The following is a 25,947-nucleotide window of genomic DNA, read 5'->3' on the forward strand; positions in this document are numbered from 1 at the left end:
GGAGGAGGACGTGGAGAACAATCGTGGAAGATTAGTGCAGCCTGGCGCCGGAGCTAGCTCATCTGGAGGGTTGCATGCAACACAAATGAGATTAAAGGAGATGCACTGCCAACGAGAAAGCTGGTGGGTCAAGCATCCAACGACCAGAAGGAGACTATCCAGTCTTTGTTGGAGCACGATAAAGTTTCAAGCATTGGCATCTATGGGATGGGCGGAGTGGGTAAGACCACATTGGTGACACACATTTATAATCAGCTTCTAGAAAGACCAGAGACTCATGTTTACTGGATTACTGTTTCACAAAATACCAGCATTCATAGATTGCAGACAAGTCTCGCAGGACAAATTGGTTTAGATCTTTCCAAGGTAGATGAGGAGCTGCATAGAGCGGTCGCGTTGAAAAAAGAATTAATGAAGAAACAGAAATGGGTTCTGATTTTAGATGATTTGTGGAAGGCTTTTGACCTACAAAAGCTGGGAGTTCCTGACCAAGTTGGAGGATGCAAGCTGATTCTTACATCTCGATTAGCAAAGGTTTGTCAACAGATGAAAACCCAACACGCCATCAAAGTGCAGCCTATTTCGGAGAGAGAAGCTTGGACTTTGTTTATTGAGAGACTTGGAGATGACATAGCACTTTCCCCAGAAGTTAAACGAATTGCTGTGGAAGTTGTAAGGGAATGTGCTGGTTTGCCATTGGGAATTATTACAATGGCAGGAAGCATGAGGGGAGTGATGAGCTACATGAGTGGAGGAATACATTGAATAAATTGAAACAATCAAAATGTAGGGAAATGGAAGATGAGGTATTCCGGTTATTGAGGTTTAGTTATGATCAGTTAAATGATTTAGCATTAGAAAAATGTTTCTTGTACTGTGCATTGTATCCTGAAGATCATTGGATTGAAAGGGAGGAGCTGATAGGTTATTTGATAGATGAAGGAATAATTGAAGAAATGAGTAGGCAAGCAGCATTTGACGAGGGCCACACAATGCTTGATAAACTTGAAAAAGTCTCTTTATTGGAAAGATCTTGTTATAGTACAAGTGTCAAGATGCATGACTTGATTAGGGACATGGCCCACCAAATACTCCAAACAAACTCTCCGGTCATGGTTGGGGGATATGATGAATTATCAGATGTGGATACGTGGAAAGAGAATCTAGTGAGAGTCTCTCTGAGGGGTTGTTATTTGAAGGAAATTCCTTCTAGTCATTCACCAAGATGTCCCAATCTTTCAACTCTATTGCTGTGTGATAATCATTATTTGCAATTTATTGCAGATTCTTTTTTCACACAATTGCATGGGCTCAAGGTTCTTGATCTGTCTTGTACAGAAATCAAAGAATTGCCTGATTCTGTCTCTGAACTGGTGAGTCTCACTGCATTATTGCTCAAAGAATGCGAAAGTTTAAGGTATGTACCATCATTAGAAAAGCTCACAGCACTGAAGAGGCTAGATCTATCTGGTACTCGGGCACTTATAAAGATGCCTCAAGGCCTGCAATGTCTATCCAACCTGAGGTATCTGAGGATGAATGGATGTGGTGAAAATGAGTTTCCTAGTGGGATATTACTAAAACTCTCTCACCTGCAAGTCTTAATATTAGAGGATGATATTGATGATTTCTACTTTCCAGTAACAGTTAAAGGAGAGGAAGTAGGATGCTTGAGGGAGTTGGAAAATTTGGTATGCCATTTTATAGGTCAATCCGACTTTGTGGAGTATCTCAATTCTCGAGATAAGACTCGATCACTAAGTACATACAGTATTTTCGTAGGAGCACTGGATGACTATTGTGATGAAATAGATGTTTATGGCGGAAGTAAAACAGTTTGGTTGGGTAATTTGTGTAACAATGGAGATGGAGATTTTCAAGTCATGTTCCCAAATGACATTCAAGAACTGTATATTTATAAATGTTCATGTGATGTTTCGTCTCTAATAGAGCATTCAATTAAGCTGGAGGTCATCAACATTAAGGATTGCAATAGCATGGAGAGCTTGGTTTCATCTTCTTGGTTCTGCCCTTCGCCAACACCATCGCCATCTTATAATCATGTATTTTCTTGTCTTAAAGAGTTCAATTGCTTTGGATGTAGTAGTATGAAGAAGTTGTTCCCTCTTGTCTTGCTGCCAAACCTCGTAAACCTAGAAAGTATTTTAGTTTTTGGTTGTGAGAAAATGGAGGAGATAATAGGTGGAACAAGATCAGATGAAGAAAGCAGCAGCAGCAGCACCGAATTAAAACTCCCAAAGTTAAGATTTCTGGAATTGATAAATTTACCGGAACTGAAAAGAATTTGTAGTGCAAAATTGATTTGCGATTCTCTCCAAGAAATTGAAGTAAGGAATTGCAATAGCATGGAGTTCTTGGTTCCATCTTCTTGGATTTGCCTCGTAAACCTAGAAAGTATTTTAGTTTTTGGTTGTGAGAAAATGGAGGAGATAATAGGTGGAACAAGATCAGATGAAGAAAGCAGCAGCAGCAGCACCGAATTAAAACTCCCAAAGTTAAGATTTCTGGAATTGATAAATTTACCGGAACTGAAAAGAATTTGTAATGCAAAATTGATTTGCGATTCTCTCCGTAAAATTGAAGTAAGGAATTGCAACAGCATGGAGATCTTGGTTCCATCTTCTTGGATTTGCCTCGTAAACCTAGAAAGCATTACAGTTGAAGGATGTACAAAAATGGAGGAGATAATAGGTGGAACAAGATCAGATGAAGAAAACGGCAGCAACAACACCGAATTCAAACTCCCAAAGTTATGGTGTCTGGAATTGAAAGATTTACCAGAACTGAAATGCATTTGTAGTGCTAAATTGATTTGCGATTCTCTCGGATATATTTGGATAATAAATTGTGAGAAGCTGAAGAGGATGCCAATTTGTTTTCCGTTGCTTGAAAATGGCCAGCCATCCCCTCCCCCTTCTCTTACATATATCTATATAGAACCGAAAGAATGGTGGGAGTCTGTAGTGGAGTGGGATCATCCTAACGCCAAGAACATCATTTATCCCTTTGTAAAGTTTTTGGTTGAATAATGAATTACAGGTACGCATTGTTTTTTAATTCCTCTCTCTAATCTCTATCTCAGTCTCTGAATCTGCCTTTAATTTAATTACACGCAATAAGATATTGGGGGATTTGATTTAAATTTTTAAGTTGAACCAATTATTTTTTTTCTAATACATGATTTTCTTTTACTGAAACAATTCTTTTATTAATAGAAAGTTTTTTGTTTTTAAAACAAAGGCAATTAAAACATTTTTTTAATAAAAATTTCAATAATTTCAAATAAAAAAAATATATTTCTTCAATCTAAATTATATTGTCTTACAATATAATATAATATTGAATTACAGGTAATTCCTCTCTTTCTCTTCCAATCTTAATTGAATCATTAGCCTCGACCACATCCACTTATTAATGATTGCTGTGTGTTTATATTAAATTTCACCCACAAGTTTGATTAGCCTAAAACTTCCTTCTTTACCTTTTGAGATACTAATTAAATATTATCTAAATTTTTTTTCCAATTAAAATTTTTAATTTGGGGTCAACAATGTTTATGTGGGATTGGATAACTCTTGTCTTTTTAAAGACTATATTTTAAATGAGAATTTAATTAGCTATAAAGTTTGCGCCTTTTAATAATTTTATGTTCTTTTTTGTAGATAGTTTGACAGCCAGTGAAGGATTACAAGCCGCTTATTTAATAAAGATTTGCAAGAAAGCGTATTGTCTCTTTTGGATTCCGTGCCATCAAATATCGATCGTTGATCAATATCTTGCTGCAAAGAGCTTGTTTGCTTGACATTCTTTCGAGATCGATGGTTATGATGGATTTGGAAGGATTCCTTCTGGCAGACCTGTGAGTAGTTTTGGTATTGTTTCTGTTTCAGCTCAGCTGGTTAATATGGAAGATAGTTCCCTTGACCTGCAGAATGTTTGTTGTTTTGTTTCCTTGACCTGCAGGACCCTTTTATAAATAAACATCATGGAAATAGTAACATAATCTGACCAGCCAACCAGTGTAGAAGTTGAAATAATTTCTACCTCTTTACAGTGGAATAATAAAACTTGTTTTTTGACCATGAAATAGTAACATAAACTCCAAAATGTTTCTTTTATGTTAATTGTGTGATCAGAAATGCTCTCTCTGGCTTTAGTTTCGTCTTGCTAATTGCCTCTTCAAATGCTATTGACGGTCCAGATGTAAGGGCAGAGTTTGAGAAAGCAGGCATCAACACCCACTTCATTCCCTTTATTAGGAAGTAAGTAATTTTCGACTAATCTTCATTTTGTTGGTTTTTCTGCTTTTCACATGTACCTGTTGTTTGAATCTCTTAAGTAAAACACAAGCTGTAGAAACTTTGGAGTTCAGGATCATCTACGGTTTCCAGAAATAAATAAATTGATCTTTCTCAGTGTTTATAATCCATGCCTTATGGAATTCGTACTAGATTGACCCTCAACCTTGAATTCGTTGTTTTTTGTTTTTAAATTTAGCAGACAAGTGCCTAAAGATGTCCAAGATGCAGCCCTTGCAGCAATTGATGGTCCTTCAGAAAAGGAAAAAAAAAAAAACGTAAAACTGTAGCAGGCTCAAGCAATGACGAGGTCACGAATGCAATTTTAGCTTCTGCGCAAGAACAGAACAATGAAGATGTCCTTTCCTTTGGAGCGTCTGGACATTGGTTGAGTAGCATCACTGACGAAGAGATTGAACTTCTGATAGGTAGCTTTCATCAGAGGCCATCAATTAATCAAGCTGAGGAACCTCGAGGAGATTCATCCCAGCCAACGGATCCATTGTGTCTTGGCCATGGAAGATATTATGATGAACTATGTATGGCTTTAGCCATTAGTGCTAGAGGTTGGAGAGGAGGATGTTATGTGTGGTGCCGCACCCTGTGATGGGAGACCACCACATTAATTAAAGGAGAGGCAGTTGGCTGCCTCTCTTAATTAAAAATGACGCAGCTGCCACTGTAGACGCAGGAGTGAAAAAAACAGAAGAGAGGAGAAGAAAACCGGGAGAAAGAAAGGAAAAAGAGCCAGCAGAACAGCCCGTGCTCTTCCTTTGATTCCCAGCTCGTTCACCGTTGGATTGGGCTGAAATTTTGACAAAAGCTTCTAGACACATTTCTCTTTATTTTGGACGGTTGGATCGAAGAATGGTGTCGGGTAAGCTGGCTGTTTTGACAGAAAACAGGGCTGTCAGTATTGTGAGTTTTTCTCCAATAATTCTCTTGTAATCTTGTTGTAATCCAAGAATAAGTTATTCTTGATGATGTATATGTTGAATTCCTTGGTTGAATCTAAGGAAGAATAGTTGTGAACCTATTATTTGTTAATAATGGAAGTTTTTAGGTGGACTACGGTCCCGTAGTTTTTCCCGCATCGGGTTTTCCACGTAAAAATCTTGGTGTTGATTGTATGATTATTTGCTTGGTTATTGTTTGATTCTGTTTTTATTGGACAAAGAGGGAAAGAATTGGGACTTGTGAATTGTATTCCGCTAAATTGGTGTCTACTTGTTCCTAGTTTTCTCAACAGAGGAGGGAAATGCGTTTTGATGTATGGTTTTTTGTGAAGATGAAGACTACCATAAAACATGAAAACTTGACTGCCTTTTAGCTTCTTTTTTTCTTGTACAAAGTTTCTTGAGCAAACTGGGCATGTACAAATTTATGGTCCTAAATTTATGTTGTGCTCACAAATTTATGGTCATATATGGTCATGATGGCATCGATCAATATCATCTGGTTTCTTTAGTGGCTGTAATTAATGGCTTTGAGCCTATGTACTATGTATAAAATATATAGCTTGGTTATGAAGCTGCTTTCTTATCACCAGAACCCCTAAGATATCCCATATTCTGGGTTCCCATGATGTTTAAGAAATCTTATGTCTTGAGGCTCCCATCTTTTCTTCTCTGTTTTCATGCTTGTTGGCATCTGGGCTTGGTTTAAATGTCAAGGCATTCTTTCTTCTTCTTTTTCAAAATATTGTGTTAATACATGTATTGTGCATTGTAATTATAAAAATACTATCTAATTATCGAATTATAAATTATTATTATTATTTTATATATTTGCTTAACCAAAACAAGTTCATAAATGTAATTATTCTTATTAAATACATGTTATGGATCTATTCATTTTTTAACAATCTAAAATTACATTTGTTCTATACATAATTAATAAACTTCATTAATATTAAGTCAAACAAAAAAAAATCAATAAAAAAAATATAATATCATATATGATAAAACTAAATATAATGACTTCTCATCTCAAAGATATAGAGAAATCAACTCTAGAGTTGTCGAGGAACAAACAAATTATTGAGAATATCGTAATTAACAACCGACCGACGATAAAATTGAATATGATGTGCAAAGATTTACTCAAAACAACAATAACATTGCGTAATTCTCTTGCAATACAAGAATATTATATCATAGCTTCTTAATATACTAAAAAAAGCTTTAAATAAACTCAGTTTAAGGAAGTGATCTAAGCATGTTAGAAGTGAGGAATGGATTCATGTGTGAGTCTAGACCAAAAGCCTAGATGGGTGAACACAGGTGCTTGGACCCAAGGCATCAGGCCACGGGCCTGTTGCCATTTTGAGCCCAAGTTCGAGCCCGATGCCTTTTTCGGTGCCAGTCTTGTGCGCAGGCTAAGCCTGGACCGGTGATGTTTTGGGCTTGGCATGAATAAATCCTTATCCATCAATAGCGTAGAAACTTTAAAGCATGAATAATAGGTTTGTTCCTGCGACTCGCTAAAGTTGGATAGAGAAATTATATAATGATATTTTAGATAGAAAAGAAAGATAGAATCTATCAAGCTTCCCAATTGAGCTCTGCCCTAGAGCGGGTTCACCTTGCAGAAGAGATTAATACATCACTCAGACAGTCTTTCGAGGGTTTAAAAACAAAAATGGTTATTTTAAAGACCAAGCTAGCGATCTGCCTTGACCTTCAATATAATATAATAGATATTGAATTAATTACAGGTAATTCCTCTCCTTCTCTCACAATCTTAATTTAATTTAAATGAATTATTAGCCTCAACCACATCCACTTAATGACTGCTGTGTGTTATATTAAATTTGACCCAATCATTAGTTCGATTAATTAACCTAACTCTTGTTGCATTGAGCTTGATTGCTTGGCTTAACATGGGGAGCAGAAGAGAAGGATAACAGGGGAGGAGAAGAAGGAAACAGAGAGTTGAGAGAAGAAACGATCCTGTTAATTTCTTGCATGCCCTCAACGTAATCCAGCTAGCAACCCCAACATGCATTACGCGATTTATTCTTTTGTTAACTAACTCTAACTGACTCTAACAACTTCCTAAAACATGTCCATGCATCTGCCAGCTAATCATTGAGCCTGCACTAACCGTAACTATATCAGCTGTAACACTTTAAACACAGATTGATGATTATGAGCAATAATTTTCGACGGTCCAGATGTGATTGAAAGGAAGAAGTTGATTATGTCGTGCATTATTTCCTGAAGATCATGTGATTGAAAGGAAGGAGGGAATAACGGAAGGAATGAGGAGCAAGCAAGCAATAATTGACGATGGCCACATGATGCAAGAGAACTCTCAAGGCACGGTTACATAAATTAAAGAAAAATCTTGTGAGAGTTTCTCTAGTATACAACCAAATTAAAGAAATTCCCTCCAGCCATTCACCCTATTGATTCTTTCTCTGGTTTGGTGAGTCTCACTGCATTGTTGCTCACATGAAGTTTGAACTTGTGCACTTGAAAAGATGCCTCAAGGCATGGAATCTCTATCCAACCTGAGGTTTCTTAGAATGATGAAAAGGAGTTTTGTGGTGCGATATTGGCTCAACTCTCTAGCCTGCAAGTCTTTGTACTAGAGGAGAAGTTCATTGCTGGAAGAGGCTCCGGTACCAGTTAGAGGAGAAGAAAATTTGTGTTCTGTTGCTTGAAAATGGGCAGCCATCTCCTCCTCCTTCTCTTAGAAGAATGAAAATAAAACCAAAATAATGGTGGGAGTCAGTGGTGGAGTGGGAGAATCCTAATGCCAAGGATGTCCCTAATCCCTTCGTCGAGTTGTGGTATTGTATTTCTTTCTCTGAATCTCTCTGTCTGCTTTTAATTTAATTTTAATGAGTTATTAGCCTCAACCATAACCATTTAATGATTAATGTGTGTGTGTAGATTTGACCAACCTGATGATTTTGTTATCATAATACCAACCTTAAGACTTCCTTTCTTATTGATTCCTCTGTTTATCAAATGCTTCTTCTGATAGTCCAAGTGGCTTCAGTAATACAACTGATGAGTCACTAACCTGACAAGGGTATTCTGCAGGTGCGCTTTCCGCTGCTAAGACAACTGATAGAGTCAATATCCTCACCACCAACAACAAAAGAAAATTAAATTGTGGGAAGATGGGCCATTTGAGGCTTTTTCTTAAGCTCTTAAGGCTGTGTTTGATTGCAGGAAAGTGAATTCCTGGAATTCACTTTCCTGCTTTTCCAGTGTTTGGCAACAACAAGAAAAAAAGTCAATGGAAAATGAATTCAGTCAATGGAAAATAAATCAGTGTTGCCAAAGGAAAGTGTTTTCCTTTATTAAACAAAGGAAAACACTTTCCGACAGTGGCCAGTACTGAAAAACAGCCATTTTCTCTTAATTGTTCATGTTAATTGCACTGTTCAATGAATAGTGCAATTAACATGAACAGTGTATTGCGTACACTGTTTGCTGAAAAATAATGAACAGTGCAGTTCTCTTGCACTGTTCACTTGCCTGTAGGATTCTTTTTTTTTTTTTTTTTTTTAAGTGTGCTATTTTTTTTAACATTAAAAATAAATAGTTTAGAGTAAATTTTAAACTTTAATATTTTATCCAATTTTATTACATGCTAAAAATATTATTAAAACTATAGTTTTTGTCGGATATATTTCGTACTTAATGGAATTATAAATAGTTTCATGGAATAGTAAAAAACATTTCACAAGCTTATTTCCCTATAATATGATATGATATATATAATTATATTTTATAAAATAAGCTATGTATGAATATAGAATATAATAAAAAAATTCATCATTATACATTTTAGATTTCATTTTTTTTATTGTAAGTGATTAAATATTTTATATTAGATATTATATATATATATATATATTAGATAAATTTGAAAAAAAAATTAATTCATTAATAAATTATTTTCCAGTTCATTTTCCATAATACAACCAAACACTGGAAAGTGTTTTCCAGTTCATTTTCCATAACACTACCAAACATCGGAAAATACTTTCCCAGAATTCACTTTCCAGGAATTCACTTTCCCCGGAATTCACTTTCCAAAAGGAATTCACTTTCCTGCAAACAAACGGAGCCTAAAGCTTTCTTGGGTTCAATCCAATCACATAAAATTTCCATGCACAGTTAAATCTATGTAAATTAATATATTTTGGGATAATGAAAATTGATTAATTAATCAAGATATTTGATAAGTTAATAATTTATTAATTTATATATTAATTAATAAAAAAAATAATCTATCAAAATATTTTTTGTTTTTAAAAAAATATTGAGGTTAAGGCATGTATCATGCAATGTGATTATACAAATACTATGTATTATAAATTATTATTATATTATATATTTGTTTAACCAAAAAGATTTTGATTCACCTCCATTATTGTTTTCTCTTGAACCGTTCTTCTCTCTGTGCTATTACTGTAACAATCTCTTCCACATCGCATCTCATTACACCATTCTCTGTTCCCAGCAAATTATTTCTTAAAACCATATACTATTCTCGTGCCTGTGCTTTCTGCTCTATTTTTCTGAATACTGCTTAAGCAAAGCAGCTCTTGCAGGACATCTTGAATCCAGGTAAAGTAGTTATACTTCATCTTCTTCGTCTTGTTGGTGTTTCTCTTTTTCACCTGCAACTACTGCTTGAATCTTTTTAAGTAAAGGACAGGTTGTAGAAATTTTATTTAGAAACTTTGGAGTTAGGATCATCAGTAGTTTCTATAAATAAATCAATATCTTTCTTACTTCTTATAATCCATACCTTATAGTGTTCATACTAAAGTGACAGGCCGTGGTGTTAAGATTTGTAAACAAGTTCCAGAAGAAGTTCAAGATGCAGCCCGTGCAGCAATTGATGGCTCTCCAGGAAAAATAACTAAAGACTGTAGCAGGCTCAAGCAATAACGAGGTCACTAATGCAATTTCAGCTTGAACAAAACATATTCAATTCAAGAAAATTAATAACTTACGAAATGAAATGGTTGTACAAACATACCACAAAGTATTAAGTGCGGTTGTCAACGAACTGTTGCATCTCTTTTTGATAGTCTTCACTCCACACATTCGTCTCTACAAACAGCTCCATTGGGTTCGGCTAACGTCCAAGAGACGTAGCCTGTAAGAAAAAAAATTTTAATTAAGTAAAAACCAATTGAAATGATGATATATTTCATTTAAATTAATCTTACTATCTGTTTCGCATGTATAACAAACAGAACAGGGCCCCCGATGTACGTTGTCACCAAACCATGAATTTGCTGGTTCCGGTTGCTAGCACCAAACTGTGAGTGTCGTGTAAACCGCTCAGACGTTACGTGCTCAATATATTGCGGCCATACATCTCCTAGGATGTATAGCGGTTTGAATCCTTCCAAACCGCCACGTCATTCTTGCCTTGGAGACCGTTTTTTCTTGCGTTTTTTTGTTTTCCTTTCTTGTGCTTCATATCAAAAATTATGCAACCTACTTCCATAGTGACAAATTGTTTTTAGTGCCATATCTAGTTGCCGAGTGATTTTCCCACACCCTTTTCACAACATTGTCAAATACTTTGTCCCAGTCGAATTTGTCTTGTGTATAAACAATTTATTTAAAATAAAAATAATAATTTATTAAAAATAAGCTGGAAATTAGAAATTAACATCAACCTCAAATTTGTCAAACAATGCATCGATATAAGGTCCCCATTCAGGATGTCTGGAAACCTGACTCCATTGAAATTATGGAATCTCCATCGACGATTTAAACGCCAATAATATTACTCGGGTGGCCTCAATGTTTATGAACTTGAAAATAAATTAAATTAATGAAATATTGATTAGTTGTTCATAAATAATGTTATAATTAAAAAAAATTAAAACCGAAACAAACTTCCATTGAAAGGTCGTCCTTCCAATGTACCTCGTACTTGCTGGTGAATTGATTTTACTGTGAAGGCACACCGTCTCTGCGCTGTGAAACCGCGCTGGAAGAGGCAGCATCGCAAGTCAGTGCAGGTGCCTCTTCTTGATCGGTACCTAGTAACATGTCATCCTCACTACTAGAAGAACTAGTTGCGACCATATATGAGCGACAAGCTATTAATTTCATTCTATGCATATGCATAATTTTATACAAATAATTACACAAGTTTTGTGGGCATTTATTTGGGAAACGTTCTTCCATTTCGAGGATCAAATTGCATTTATCAGGAGTGACAGGCCGTGGTGTTAAGATTTGTAAACATGTTCCAGAAGAAGTTCAAGATGCAGCCCGTGCAGCAATTGATGGCCCTCCAGAAAAATAAAAAAAAACTAAAAGACTGTAGCAGGCTCAAGCAATAACGAGGTCACTAATGCAATTTCAGCTTCTGCGCAAGAACAGAACAATGAAGTGATGGCACAACAAGGAGATGCTCTTTCCCTTGAAGCGCTCGAATATTGGATAGCTAGCTTCACTGTTGAAGAGATTGATCGCAAAAATTATGCTTAGAGATGTTAAACTACATGATACATAGTCTATTTTTGGAAATTGGATCTTTGACCTGTTGTTGGATGCCGGCTTCTCAGATGGTCCTGTTTTTAAATTTAGCAATTTAGCTTTTCTTAATTATACAATTTACTTTTGGTAGTGGGAATGGGAATGGGAATGGGAGAGTTCGTGGCTAGGGCCGAATGATCACTGCTGCCTTTTTGGGTGGTGTCCACTACACTATATATATATATATATATATATAATCCTTAGGTAATTGATTTGCAGTTTCCAAGTTTGAACGTTACTGAGGTCGCCAGCCTTTCTTAATTATACAATTAACATTCGAACAGGTTACAGCCCTTCTGAATGTCCACTCGTTAACATTCGAACAGGTCACAGCCAATCTAAATCATATAATATCCACAATATTTGGGGGTTTTCGAAGTTTTAACAACGAATGGGTTGCCACGTGATGCGAGGGGGGTAGCAATTGACATGTGAAATATTTAACAGCTTGTTGATTCCTATAAAACTCTTCCAAGCAATTGTTTACATTATTGATTTGTTTTCTTGAATCACTCTTCTCTCTGTGCCTATTATATCCCTTTTCTGTCTGCTTAAGCCAACGAAGCAGATGCAGAACCTCCTCTTCACATTCAATCTCTTCCACACTCTCTCTTCTACCATTCTTTTCTAAGCCATTCTTCTCTTTCATATCCCTGTTTTTTTTCTGATTGCTTAAGCTAACATGTAACTAGACACTTAGAGAACCCTATTTTTGCAGGTAAACTATTTATATTTTGTTTTTTGTTGCTTGATTCTTCCATGTGGGTTGTTTCTTTTCTAAACCATTCTTCTCTCTCAGATTTCTCTTCTTTTCTGATTGCTTAAGCGAACCAGTAACTATACACTTGGAGAAACTATTTTTGCTGGCAGAAAAGTTCAGGTAAACTATAGATCTTTTTTGTTTTTATTGCTTGATTCATCTCAGTAAAACAGCATGCTGGTTATTAAATTACCAAGGCTGGTAATTTTTGCATGTTATTTAATTAATATTTTCCTCCTAGGAAGTCATGATCCACCAAAATTTATTCCCTGCTAATTAGTAAAATTAATTAAAATTGCTATTAATTATGAGTAAAATATCTCGAGAAAATAATGAAGGAAAGTGCCTAATTAAAATAAGTATTTCATCATCTGTAAAAAAAATAAACATAACCTTTTATTTTTTTCTCCTCCTATAAACATAAAGACTTTGTACTTCATGTTCCCTTTTCTTTTAAGGAAAACTATGTATTTCAACTGACCTTTTCATTAAAACTATGTCATCATCCACCAAGGTTTTTTTTTTCTCTGCTCTGTCTTAGCTGCAGGTTTTTCTTCCTTTTATATATGTTGGAATAATTATGAGAGTTAAAATTTTGTATGAAGCCAAAAGGCGCTTCAGTTAATTATATTTCCATTACACTTATTAATAAATCAGTTTGAATATCTAATCCAACATCTAGTAATATATCATGACGATACTATAAAATTGATAAATATCAATGAAATATTTTGTTGGTGTTTAAAAATAATAATTTCTTCTAAATTTTCATTTTAAGAGTAGTTTTGATTTTTGATTTTGTTCAATTTATTTAATATATATATATATATATATATATATATATATATATATATATATCATCATGATAGTTTACATCCTAATAAAATTTAATTTGAGAGCTGGTTCTAAAAATATTTATATTGTTGAGTTGTATAACAAAACATTAGAGTTACCTGTTGACTAAGATTTCTATTAAATCTATGCGAAACTCAAAATTTATAAACTTAAGGGTGTGATGGAAGACTTTTGTTTTTTTTGATGTTTTTTCAAAAATATTTTTTTGTTTGAAAAAAATATTAAAATTAATTTTTTAATATTTTCTGATAGTTTTAATATATTAATATCAAGTATAAAATAAAATCTGAAAAAAATGATTATAATATATTTTTAAGTAAAAAATTATTTAAAAAAACACAATGTGTACCCCAATCTCCCAATCTCAAACCCACACTTATTATATACTATTGAGTACTATAAGCCACAAATAAACTAATGGACTTAAACCCAATATTCAAACAAGGATGACCAATTCTTCACTGCTAAATCGGATAATACAAAATTTAATTTCAAGACTCACTAGATACATACGCACATTTCAAACACAGGACTCGCACTTAAAATAGGTGAAGGTTTTGTACTTCATTTTTCCAGTTTTCAAAATTTATAAAATTGTTCAAATTTTAAAACTTTATTCTACTCATACATAATTCTTAGTAAAAAAGCATACTCAATGGGCTACAGAGCACTGTTTTAAAATTTGATCCAGGTTGACTTGTGATGTGGAATTTAAGCCGACCAGGTTTCAATAAAAGGAAAAAAAAAAGAATTGATTATATATGACTTAGACATAAATATAGGTTGACCTATGACCTGGCCAACCCCAAGAAAAACTTAGTTAAAATCTGTTAATTTTTTTTTAAATAATGTTAATTTTTTTATACAAAAAAAATAAATTGATCAAGTTAACTCAGGTCACCCCTACTTAACTCGCGAGCCAAAACTTGTCTTAAATTGACCCTCAAGTCAAGTTTAAAAAATATATTATAGATATAAATATATACATTTTAAAAGCTTGTAAATTAGAATTTAAATTTCCCTATAAATTTAGGGACTTGAAAAATAAACTAAGTTTCTCTAAAAAAAAAAAAAAAAACATTCCTATCCAAAATTGTTGTTAATGGAATAGGTCTAAAATCTACTTATATTTACTAGACCAGCTTATTAAAAGATATTTTTTTATCACATAATTCACCAACTATTTATTAAAAGATATTTTTTTATCAATAAAAAGTAATTTAATACCAATACTATTTTTTAAATAGTTGACCCCTCTGAATGGTTTGCTTTCTTGCATACAAAACCATTTGTTTCAATAACCAATATGAGGCCTCAAAATATTTCAATTTCCATAATGTTTGCTCATGTGGGGGCAGCCATAATGTTTTCACTAACAACAGCGAGGATTGGCTTAGTCATGTAAGTAGTTTGAGAGTTGATTTGTAGTTTTGTCTAAAATGAAAATCTTTGTGATACAAAAGCCAGTAATTACTGCAATTAAATTATATGAGCTTCGGACTTCGATTTAAAGCTATTTTTTTTCCTACAACAGAGAGAGAAAACAAAGAAAAGATAACCAATCTTCTACCATGTTATATTTTATATGAAAGGCAGTATAATTATTTTATAAATCACAATCCTTATGTCGAGAATTTGAGAAGCTTGTTCTACTCCTTGTAATGGGACAAAAACAATTCTCCTCTAGAACCACCTTGGACATGACAAATCAATTTTTTGTATTGTCCAGAGATACACCAAATAATTTCAAAAAACATTACCCGGTCTAGTCAATACTAGATAGGTGGCTTGTGCTCAATCTATCTACCTATTTTTAAAAAAATATATTCTAAAAAAACAAAAAAAATATAAGATTCTAGTCATTAACTCAAATGAATTTAATAAAATTGGTTAATTTAATAATATGATTAGAAAATAAGATATTGATAACAAATAAAGCAAAAAAAAAAAAAACAACAATTAAATGCAAAAGATGAATGCTTGTTAATATTATGAAAATATATCTTCACAATATTCCTAAAATATCTTAATGATCTTATTAGTTAACAAAGTAAAAAAAATCAAATTAGAATGGGATGATTGCATAGAAAGAAATATGAAAAAAATATGAATCTTAATTCTCAATAAATAAAAAATTATAAAAAGAAAAATAGAAATTGACCCGAGTATGTTTGAGCTATCACATAGGTGAATTCTAAAAATATATCCTCCAAAAGAACCGAACATGATAATCTTTTATCATCTAGCTATAGCAAAAATCAAATTAAATTTATAACCTAGTTACGGGACCGAGATAATTGTATAGAAAGTAAACTGAATAAAATCACAAAGCTCAATTCTTAAACCAACCTAATATTGAAGGAAAAAAATTAAATAAAATAAAATAAATGCCTCAGTCAAACCTGGTGAACCTGTTGAATCCACGATCCAAGATATGATATTGGAATAACTCTACAAAAAGAAAATATAAATAATAATAAATAAAAAAAAAAGAATATCAATTTTTAACAAACTCAATGATAATGGATGAAATTAAAAAAAAAAATGATCGAAGCCAATCTAGTCCAACCTTCAAAACTTGTAACACAGATCATGTGGTCGGATCATGACATAAAAGGCAAACTAAAAAAAAATAAAAAAGTAAAATTCTCAACCAACCAAAAGAATTACGTACATATAAATTTGAAAAAAAAATTAAAAAAATTGACATAAAAAATAATTAGAGGTGAAATTGAAAACAATTTCAATTAAGAAAAGGATAAGAAAAACTAAAAATAACAATAAAAATAATGATGACTAAATTTGATATAAAAATAATGATGACTAAATTTGATATAAAAATAAAATGTCAAGAGATGAAATTGAAAAAAAATTCAATAAAGGATTTAAGACCAAATACATTGCAATTAAAAGAATAAGTACCAAATCTAATATAAAAATCAAATATATAGGGATGAAATTGAAAGAAAAAAAAAACTTAATGAAGGACTCAAGACCAAATACATTATATTAAAAAGAATGAGGACTTAATTTGAATTAACAAACAAATAACTAGACTTCTTTGTTTTCTTGCAATGGACATCATGTTTTTCTAGGAGGGAGAGAGAGGAAAGCGAGAGGGAATAAAAAACATGTTGTCGGAGCTTAGTCGTTGATCATCTAACAGCACACGCCTCATGACAATGACGGGGGTGGGTGAGGCGCATCAAACACCATCTCGAATGGTGATGTTCAGAGTTGTTTTGGTGCCACACACACCAATCAAAAGGCATGAGCAGTGCCCACTTTCTAGTGCGTGCTAGTTATATGCCAACCACTTTTTAATTTAAATATAATTTTATATATATATATATATTAAAAGATTTAATCACCATTAACCCCACATGAAAATAAAAAAAAAATTAACTAAATAACTAGAGGTCATTGCATTCAAAGCTAAGAAATATTATTTTTTTATGGGCATTTAAGTAATTGCACTTGACAAAAAATTTGAAAAACCTAAAAAGTCCCTTGACCTAAGAAAAATGTTTTTTTTTCTTTTAAGGGTGATTAAGTAATTACAATATAGATGAAAGATATAAAAATACCAATTAACTTTTTTTTTTGTTTATTGTAATAACTAATAAATCTCATAAAAATAATTTTCCTACCTCCAAGCCCAAGCTTTCTGAGTATGTCAACTAAGGATAAAATAGTTTAATGTGAGTGTATGAACAGTTAATGTCTGCGCTGTTTTAGAATTTTGTATAATTTATTCATCTTACCAAACACTCCAAAGTATAATAATTACAGGTAAAACAAAACCCCTACATTTGTCTGGTATATTCAAATAAATTTCATAAACTTCTTCTAACCTCAAAATTTGAACCTAGAAAGTTAAGAAATGAAATTCACATCCTTAGAGCTCATAGAAAATTCTAAAGCTAGAATTTCCACAGCAAAATCACAAAAGTGAAAAAAGAAAAATACATTAACATGAGCTTCATTCAGGACTTCAATTTAAGCTCCAATTTGATTTGTTGATCTCCCTCCCATCAAACGACATAGCTGTTAACGTCAAAGGAAGCATCGGCATTTATCTCATGAGCTTGGAGTTTTTGTCTTTGGTGGTGTCCAATACACTATCCTACATATAAATAATACTATGGGTAAAATAAAAAAAGTTTTAATATACAAAAGAAACATCCGCACATTGTTAGAGTAAATAATATTTTTTAAACATGTGGAGTTTGACCCAATATAAGCTAGCCAATTTAATGAGGTTAAAAAAACAACCTGGATACCAGTAAAAACTTAGTTTGATTTATAAAAATTTAAGACAATATCTTTTTTTTAAAAAAATAATATTGAAATGAAAAATTATTAGATTGATACAGGCCAACCTGATTTAGTCTGTCAAATTTACGACCTAGATCATGAGACCATGATAACCTCATATAAAACAAATCAAAACAAATCATTGTCGCACCCGACATCGCAGTGGCCTTATAAAAATTTTAAAACTCTTTGGAAAGAACAGATTTCTGACATCATGTTCTTTAATGTGGATAAGGAGTCGCCACCTAGTATTATGGTCACTAGAAACCCTAACTGGTCAACAGAGATTCTATGGTTCGGGACTGGTTACGTAAAATGGAAGATATTATCATCCCTTTAACGTCCTGCCTGAGGCAAGCTGCATTGTTAGTTTCGTCTTAAATTGCTAAATGTTTATTTTTTTTTTATGTTATGAAAATTCTCTTACAATATTCCTGACTCTGGCGCCAGTGAATATTAACTACGAATATTTCCAACTCTGGCGTTGATAAATATTACGTAGCTAAAAAAATAAATTTAAATCAAATGTTTTTTTTTATTTCTGACTCTGGCGTCAGTGAATAAACAAATAAAAATCAATTTATTTTTTACGCCTACACATTATTTTTATTTTTTAATGTAGCTAAATAAAAACAAAATAAAATAACATAAATTTACATTAGTATTTTTTTTTATTCCTGACTCTGGCGTCAGTGAATATACCAAATAAATTTATTTTATTTTATTTTAAGTTTTTTTTTTTTTTTGCATGCACATTTTTATATAACCAAGTAAAATACAATGAAATAAATTTAAATTGTATGTTTATTCTGACTCTGACGTCAATGAATAAATAAATAAAACAATAAATTTATTTTATATATTTTTTTACCTACACAATTTTTATTATATATTTTTTATATTTTTATATTTTTTATTTTTGGGCTGGGCCCCGCTCAGCCCACATGGGCTGGGCCCAGCCAGCCCGGCTGGGCTGCATCAAAACGCACGCGTGAAGTGAATTCACGCGTGCCTTGAACTGTGCGAAGGTAATTAAATACCTTCGCACAGTTCAATTGCAACTCAATTTGAAGAACAGAAATAAAGGGGAACGGCTTACCTGCTCTGCGAGGCGATGAAGATGATGGTGAAGCTCGGGCTGGCCAACACTACCTTTTCTCCTATGCTCCTTCTTCTGCTTTTCCTTTGCTTCTGTGTTCACCGATTGCTTTCGTGTTCCAGTAGCTTTTGAGATGCTGAAGGAACTAAGAAGATGATGAGACGCTGGCTGATTTCTGTTCTGACTGATTCTGTGCTTTTCTGTGCAAAGACAAATGCAAGGCTATTGAATTGAATAGGCTGCCCAGGCGAAATGGAAGGGATTTTCAAACTTATGTTTGAACTTCACAATTGAGATCTTAATCATTAATTGTACCCTTGGATTAAGTCAATTGAATCCTTGATTTATAGTGCCATTTACACAACAGTCATGGGTTTTTGGACTATTCAATTTGGTCCTTGGACTTTAATTTTCTAGCAATTTTTTCTTGAATCAGCTCCAAACTTTGGTATTTTTTTCAATTACACCCCTGATTCCTTTAATTAATTAAATCAAAATTTAATTAAGTCCTCAAACTCATCACTTCTTCAATTAAACTCTTGATTTCATCAATTAAAATAATCTAAATTTTAATTAAACAAATTCTTCAATTAAGCCTTTGATTTAATTAATTAAACTAGTCAAGAGTTTAATTAAATCTTTAAACTTCAAATCATGTTGCCCTTAACCCAAATTTTAATTCATTGTTCATTTATTTTATTTTTATTTTTTTTTATCATTTTTCAAATAAAAAAAAATAAAAAGGTCAAAAATTGAGTTATGACAATCATAAAGCTCAATTTTTAATTAACTCAATATTGAAGGATTAAGTTGAAAAAAATAAATAAAAAAATAAAAATAACCTGAGTTAATATATCAAAACTCATGACCCAGGTCATGACGAACCAATGATAACAATTCAAAAACGAAATTTTCAATCTAAGGTGACCCCAGTCATAAGACAGAGATAAATCTCATAGAAAGCAAACAAAAATAAATCATGAAGCCTAATTCATAATCAACTCAATTCCAAATGATGAAATTGAAAAATAAATGTTCATTAAAAAAAGATAAGAAAAACTCAAGTCAACTGGGTTAATCTGTTAAACCTATGATCTAAGTCATGAGATCGAGATAACCTTATATATAGAAAGCAAATAAAAATAAATAATGAAGCTTAATTATTAATCAATCCAATGTTGAAAGATGGATTTTTGTTTTTCTTAAAAAAAAAACCATCAATTCAAAAAGAAAAAAAAAACTATAGCCAAATGAGTTAACCCACCAAACAAAAATAAATCATGAAATATAATTCTCAATCAACCCAATATTAAAAGATAAATATTTTTTTAAAAAAAATCAATTATAAAAAAACAAAAAAAATTCAACTCAAACATGTCAAACCCGTGACACGGATTATAAGACCGTTGCTAACCACATATAAAACAAATTATAATAAATTATGAAACTCAATCTCTAGTAAACTAAATATTGGAATTAGAAATTAGAAAAAAAAAATAAAGAAAACAAACACTATTTCATATGATAGTGAATAGTAGAATAACCGCATAAGTAAATTTGAAAGTGTAACATAATTACTTAGCACTCTGCATGTAAAGTTGAAGAATTGATCTGTAATTTCTAAGTTCGAACATTGACAGGTTACAGTCATTCTGAATTATATAAGTTTTCAAAGTTTCCACAACAACTGGGTCCACAAGATGACATTATTGAGGTTGAACAGGTTACAGCTATCAAACTCTTCCAAGCTATTGTTAGCCACATACTCTTCTCCCATCTGTGCTTTCTGCTCTTCTTTTCTGCATACTGCTTAAGCAAATCAGCTCTTGCAGAACATCTTCAATCCAGGTAAAGTACTTAAACTTCATCTTCTTCATTGTGTTGGTGTTTCTGTTTTCATATGAAACTATTGTTTGAGTCTTTTTAAGTAAAGAAACGGTTGTAACTATTATTCTCTGCTGTTTTTGCTTAATTAGTTTAGTTTTACACTTTGTTTTTTCAATTAATTTAACTTCCATTAATTTTTTTTCAATACTTTGACTTTTATTTTCTATAGGAAAAAATGGTTCGATCAAATGATCCATTTTGGAATGATGTTGAAGATATGAATAATGGTGGCATGAAGTGTAAATTTTGTGGGCATTTATTTGCCGAGAATACTTCCATTTCGAGGATCAAATGGCATTTGTCAGGAGTGAAAGGGCGTGGTGTTAAAATATGTGAGAAAGCTCCTGAAGAAGTTCGAAATGCAGTCCGTGCAGCAATGGATGGCCCTCCAGAAAAAAAACTTAAAACCATAGCAGGCTCAAGCAATAACGAGGTCACCAATACAATTTTAGCTTCTGTCCAAGAACAAAACAATGATGAAGTGATGGCACAAGAAGGAGATGCTCTTTTCGTTGGAGAGCGCGAACATTGGCTGAGTAGCTTCACTGATGAAGACATTGAGCTTCTGAGAGGTATCTTTCATGAGAGAACATCAATTAATCAAGCTGACGAGCCTCGAGGAGATTCATCCCAGCCAACAGACCCATTGTGTCTTGACCATGGAAGATATTATGATCGACCCCGTGCTCCATTAGCAAACAATGATGTAATTATGAATATTGTGGAGGACATGGTTAGAGTGAGGACAGAACCAATGGAGGAGGATAAGGATGTGGAGAAGAATAGTGGAAGATTAGTGCAGCCTGGCGCAGCAGCTAGCTCTTCTGGCGGGCTTGCAAGCAACACAAATGAGATTAAAGGAGATGCACTACCGACGAGAAAGCTGGTGGGTCAAGCATTCGAAGACCATAAGAAGATTATCTGGTCTTCGTTGATGCATGATAAAGTTTCAAGAATTGGCATCTATGGGATGGGCGGAGTGGGTAAGACTACATTGGTGACACACATATATAATCAGCTTCTAGAAAGACCAGACACTTTCAATCATGTTTTCTGGATTACTGTTTCACAAGATACCAGCATTAACAGATTGCAGAAAAGTTTCGCAAGATGTATTGGTTTAGATCTTTCTAATGAAGATGAGGAGCTGCACAGAGCGGTCATATTGAGAAAAGAATTAATGAAGAAAAAGAAATGGGTTTTGATTTTAGATGATCTGTGGAAGGCTTTTGACTTACAAAAGCTGGGAATTCCTGACCAAGTTAAGGGATGCAAGCTGATTCTTACCAGTCGATCAGGAAGAATTTGCCAACAGATGAAAACCCAACACACAATCAAAGTGCAGCCTATTTTGAAGGAAGAAGCTTGGATTTTGTTTATTGAGAGGCTTGGAAATGACATAGCACTTTCTCCAGAAATGGAACGAATTGCAGTAGATGTTGTTAGGGAATGTGCCGGTTTGCCTTTAGGAATTATTACAATGGCAGGAAGCATGAGGGGAGTGAATGACCTACATGAGTGGAGAAATACATTGAAGAAATTGAAAGAATCAAAATTTAGAGACATGGAAGATGAGGTATTCCAGTTGTTGAGGTTGAGTTATGATCGGCTAGATAATGATTTAGCACTACAGCAATGTCTCCTGTATTGTACATTATATCCTGAAGATCATAAGATTGAAAGGGAGGAGTTGATATGTTATTTGATTGATGAGGGAATAGTTGAAGGAACGAGGAGCAGACAAGCAGCATTTGACGAGGGCCACACGATGCTTAATAAACTTGAAAATGTTTGTCTACTGGAAAGTTGTTTTGATCGTTATCATCGTAGATGTGTCAAGATGCACGACTTGATTAGGGATATGTCCCTCCAAATACTCCAAATAAACTCTCCAGTTATGGTCAGGGAATATGAGGAAGAAATACCAGATGTGGATATGTGGAAAGAAGATCTACTGAGAGTCTCTTTGAAGGATTGTTATTTCAAGGAAATTCCATCCAGCCATTCACCAAGGTGTCCCAATCTGTCAACTCTATTGTTACGCAATAATGAAGGGTTGGAATTTATTGCAGCTTCTTTTTTTGAGCAATTGCACGAACTCAAGGTTCTTGATCTGTCTCATACAAATATCATAAATTTGCCTGATTCTGTTTCTGAATTGGTGAGTCTTACTGCATTATTGCTTAAAAGGTGTGCGAACTTAAGGCTTGTACCATCATTAAAAAAGCTCAAGGCACTGAAGAGGTTAGACCTCTCTCGTACTGCACTTGAAAAGATGCCTCAAGGCATGGAATGTCTATCCAACCTGAGATATCTTAGGATGAATGGATTTGGGGAAAAGAGTTTTCCTCAATGGGATATTACCTAAACTCTCTCACCTGCAAGTCTTTGTATTAGAGGATGAGTTTCTTACTTGTCCGATAACAGTCAAAGGAAAGGAAGTAGGATGCTTGAGGGAGTTGGAAACTTTGGTATGCCATTTTGAAGGTCAATCTGACTTTGTGGAGTATCTTAATTCTCGAGATAAGACCCGATCACTAAGTACGTACTGTATTTTTGTAGGACTGCTGGATGGAGATGATTATAGTAGAATGATGGATGATTATCACACAAGTAAAACAGTTGCCTTGTGTAATTTGAGTATCAATACGGATGGAGATTTTCAAGTCATGTTCCCAAATGACATTCAAGAACTGGTTATTTATAAATCTTCATGTGATGTTTCCTCTCTAATAAAGTATGCAACTGATCTGGAGGTTATCACGATATGGGATAGCAATAGCATCGAGAGCTTGGTTTCATCTTCTTGGTTCTGCTCTGTTCCCTTACCATTGCCATCTTATAATGGTATATTTTCTGGTCTTAAAGAGTTTAATTGCTATGGATGTAGAAGTATGAAGAAGTTGTTCCCTATTCTCTTGCTACCATATTTCGTAAACTTGAAAGTAATTAGAGTTTTTAATTGTGAGAAGATGGAGGAGATAGTAGGGACAAGATCAGATGAAGAAGCGGTTATGGTTGAAGAAAGCAGCAATAGCAGCACCGAATTCAAACTCTCAAAGTTAAGAAATCTAGAATTGAAAGGATTACCAGAACTGAAAAGTATTTGTAGTACAAAACTGGTTTGTGATTCTCTCCAACATATTTGGATAGCAAATTGTCAGAAGCTGAAGAGGATGCCAATTTGTCTTTCGTTTCTTGAAAATGGTCAGCCATCTGCTCTCCCTTCTCTTCAAAATATCTTTATATATCCAAGAGAATGGTGGGAATCTGTAGTGGAGTGGGATCATCCTAATGCTAAGAACGTCCTTCATCCCTTCGTAAAGTTTTTGTAGGAGGCGAACTCTGCTCTCTGCCTTTAATATAATATAATATAATATTGAATTACAGGTACGCAGTTACGCACCCTTTTTTTAATTCCTCTCTCTCTCTCATTCTCTCAATATGCCTTTAATTTAATTACACGTAATGAGATAGTTTTTAAAATCTTTTACAATTAAAATATATATTTTCTAGAGAAGGATATGATTTAAATTTTTAAGTTAAACGAATTATTTTTTTCTAATACATGAATTTTTTACCGAAACAATTTTTTTTATTAATAGAAAGTTTTTTGTATTAAAAATAAAGGCACTTAAAACATTTTTTAAAATAAAATAAGAGCTTGATTGCTTGACATTCTTCTGAGATCGATGATTATGGTGGATTTGGAATGATTCCTTTTAATTGTTGTGGGATATCTGAGTACATAACCTCTCTCTGTCTCTCTGAATCTTTCTGTCTACTTATAACCAATTCTCTTCCTGATTCAAGCCTTGTTGTCTGCATTAAGTTTGATCCACAAGGAAGCAAAAGAATGGCGTGAGTCAGTAGTGAAGAGGGAGCATCCTGATGCTAAGGATGTCCTTCATGGCCTTGCATGGTTGTGGGACACCATTAAGGTAGATCCCCCTTACGGCTTGGTAAGCATTATATATGTTTTAGTTTTGAATTATTGGCTTTAATTGTGATTGATTTATATGAATATTCCAGATATGCTAGATGGATAGTATTTTTGAGAGTTCGATTGGTTTCAAAGTTTATGGTTTTTAATTACTTGGTGATCTTTTTGTAGGAGGATGGTGAAGGATGACAAGCCTCTTATTTATGAATGAATAAGGGTAGGAAAGAAAGCATACTCTGAATCACTCTTGCGCTGTTTCAGCTATGTCCTCTGTTCTGCTTATGGTGATAGAGAGGCTGCTAAGTTGATAATTAGGACTATCGTTGGTGTTTTTCAGGCTTGTGATTCACTTGGTCTCATGCATAGAGAGGGCAACCATCTCCTCCCCCTTCTCTTAGAAGAACGAAAATAAAACCAAAATAATGGTGGGAGTCAGTGGTGGAGTGCGAGAATCCTAATGCCAAGGATGTCCTTCGTCCCTTTGTCGAGTTTTGGTAGGAGAATATAATAATGGATTGTATTTCTCTTTCTCTGAATCTCTCTGTTTGCCTTTAATTTAATTTTAATGAATTATTAGCCTCAACCATAACCATTTTAATGCTTCCTTTCTTAAGACTTCCTTTCTTATTGATTCCTCTGTTTATCAAATGCTTCTTCTCATAGTCCAAGTGGCTTCCGTAATACCTGCTCAGTAACCTGACAACTGATGAGTTGATTTTTTCAGCTTCATGCTCAGCCGCAACAATGTATCCTGCGCAATATGATTCTGCATTATCCCCTTCATTCCTTCAAATCATTACATTCTGAGAAAAAAAATATCAAATATCTGTTATGTGCCAAGTGACTGGCTCTTTGTTCTGTTGCTGAACATCTGACATGAACACTGACAACTATGCTTTTTTTTATAATCATCGAGAGGATATTGAAAAGGCCATAGCTAAATTGAAATACGTGAACACCGGTAACTATGCTCTTCTTCCAGTTCACTTGCATGATTGTTTCCCTTGGTTCCACTTTAGCCCCGGTCTGTGCATAGTAATGGATGCTTGGTGATTATTGAACTGATAGTGATATGGTTGGCTGGGTTTGGTTCTAAGTACTACTCTAGCTGTCTTCATTTTATTGGCGGCGCTATGATTTTAGCAATTTGTACTTGCGGTGGGGGAGGAGGAGGGAAATGCGTTTTGATGTATGTTTTTTGTCAAGTCAAAGACCACCATAAAACATGGAAACTT

General features: G+C 33.6%; 3 protein-coding genes across 15 annotated transcripts in view; all 3 read left to right on the plus strand.

The window, feature by feature from the left end:
• The window catches only part of LOC118051957 (probable disease resistance protein At4g27220), a 35,300-nt gene extending 30,635 nt beyond the window's left edge, over positions 1-4,665 (plus strand). For 5 of the 6 annotated variants that reach the window (XM_073406497.1, XM_073406495.1, XM_073406494.1 and 2 more), the window contains 2 exons: positions 4,158-4,283; positions 4,519-4,665. The gene's annotated coding sequence lies outside the window, so the exon portion shown is untranslated. The remainder of the gene's footprint in view (positions 1-4,157; positions 4,284-4,518) is intronic. The other variant, XM_073406498.1, reaches the window with a different exon arrangement.
• On the plus strand, positions 117-4,052 carry LOC140955017 (probable disease resistance protein At4g27220). Its single transcript, XM_073406517.1, has 3 exons — positions 117-3,060; positions 3,684-3,880; positions 3,985-4,052. Exon 1 carries the CDS (start codon positions 681-683, stop codon positions 3,048-3,050), a length of 2,370 nt encoding a protein of 789 aa, XP_073262618.1. The 5' UTR covers positions 117-680; the 3' UTR covers positions 3,051-3,060; positions 3,684-3,880; positions 3,985-4,052.
• Positions 4,666-20,592: 15,927 nt separating the features above from the next.
• LOC118051959 (disease resistance protein At4g27190-like) lies at positions 20,593-25,662 on the plus strand. 8 transcript variants are annotated; one of them, XM_035062761.2, is made up of 5 exons: positions 20,593-20,730; positions 20,939-24,159; positions 24,602-24,731; positions 24,884-24,929; positions 25,050-25,662. In XM_035062761.2, the coding sequence occupies exon 2, from the start codon at positions 20,945-20,947 to the stop codon at positions 23,135-23,137; it is 2,193 nt and encodes a 730-aa protein (XP_034918652.1). In that variant the 5' UTR covers positions 20,593-20,730; positions 20,939-20,944; the 3' UTR covers positions 23,138-24,159; positions 24,602-24,731; positions 24,884-24,929; positions 25,050-25,662. The 8 variants fall into 8 exon arrangements, with proteins under 8 accessions (XP_034918652.1, XP_034918653.1, XP_073263122.1 ...); XM_035062762.2 differs by having other exon boundaries at positions 24,602-24,710; XM_073407021.1 differs by having other exon boundaries at positions 20,939-23,616; positions 23,742-24,159; positions 24,884-25,662.
• The last annotated feature ends 285 nt before the right edge of the window (positions 25,663-25,947 follow it).

The sequence above is a fragment of the Populus alba genome, chromosome 19 (genome assembly GCF_005239225.2).
Source record: "Populus alba chromosome 19, ASM523922v2, whole genome shotgun sequence".
In the NCBI taxonomy this organism is placed as follows: domain Eukaryota; kingdom Viridiplantae; phylum Streptophyta; class Magnoliopsida; order Malpighiales; family Salicaceae; genus Populus; species Populus alba.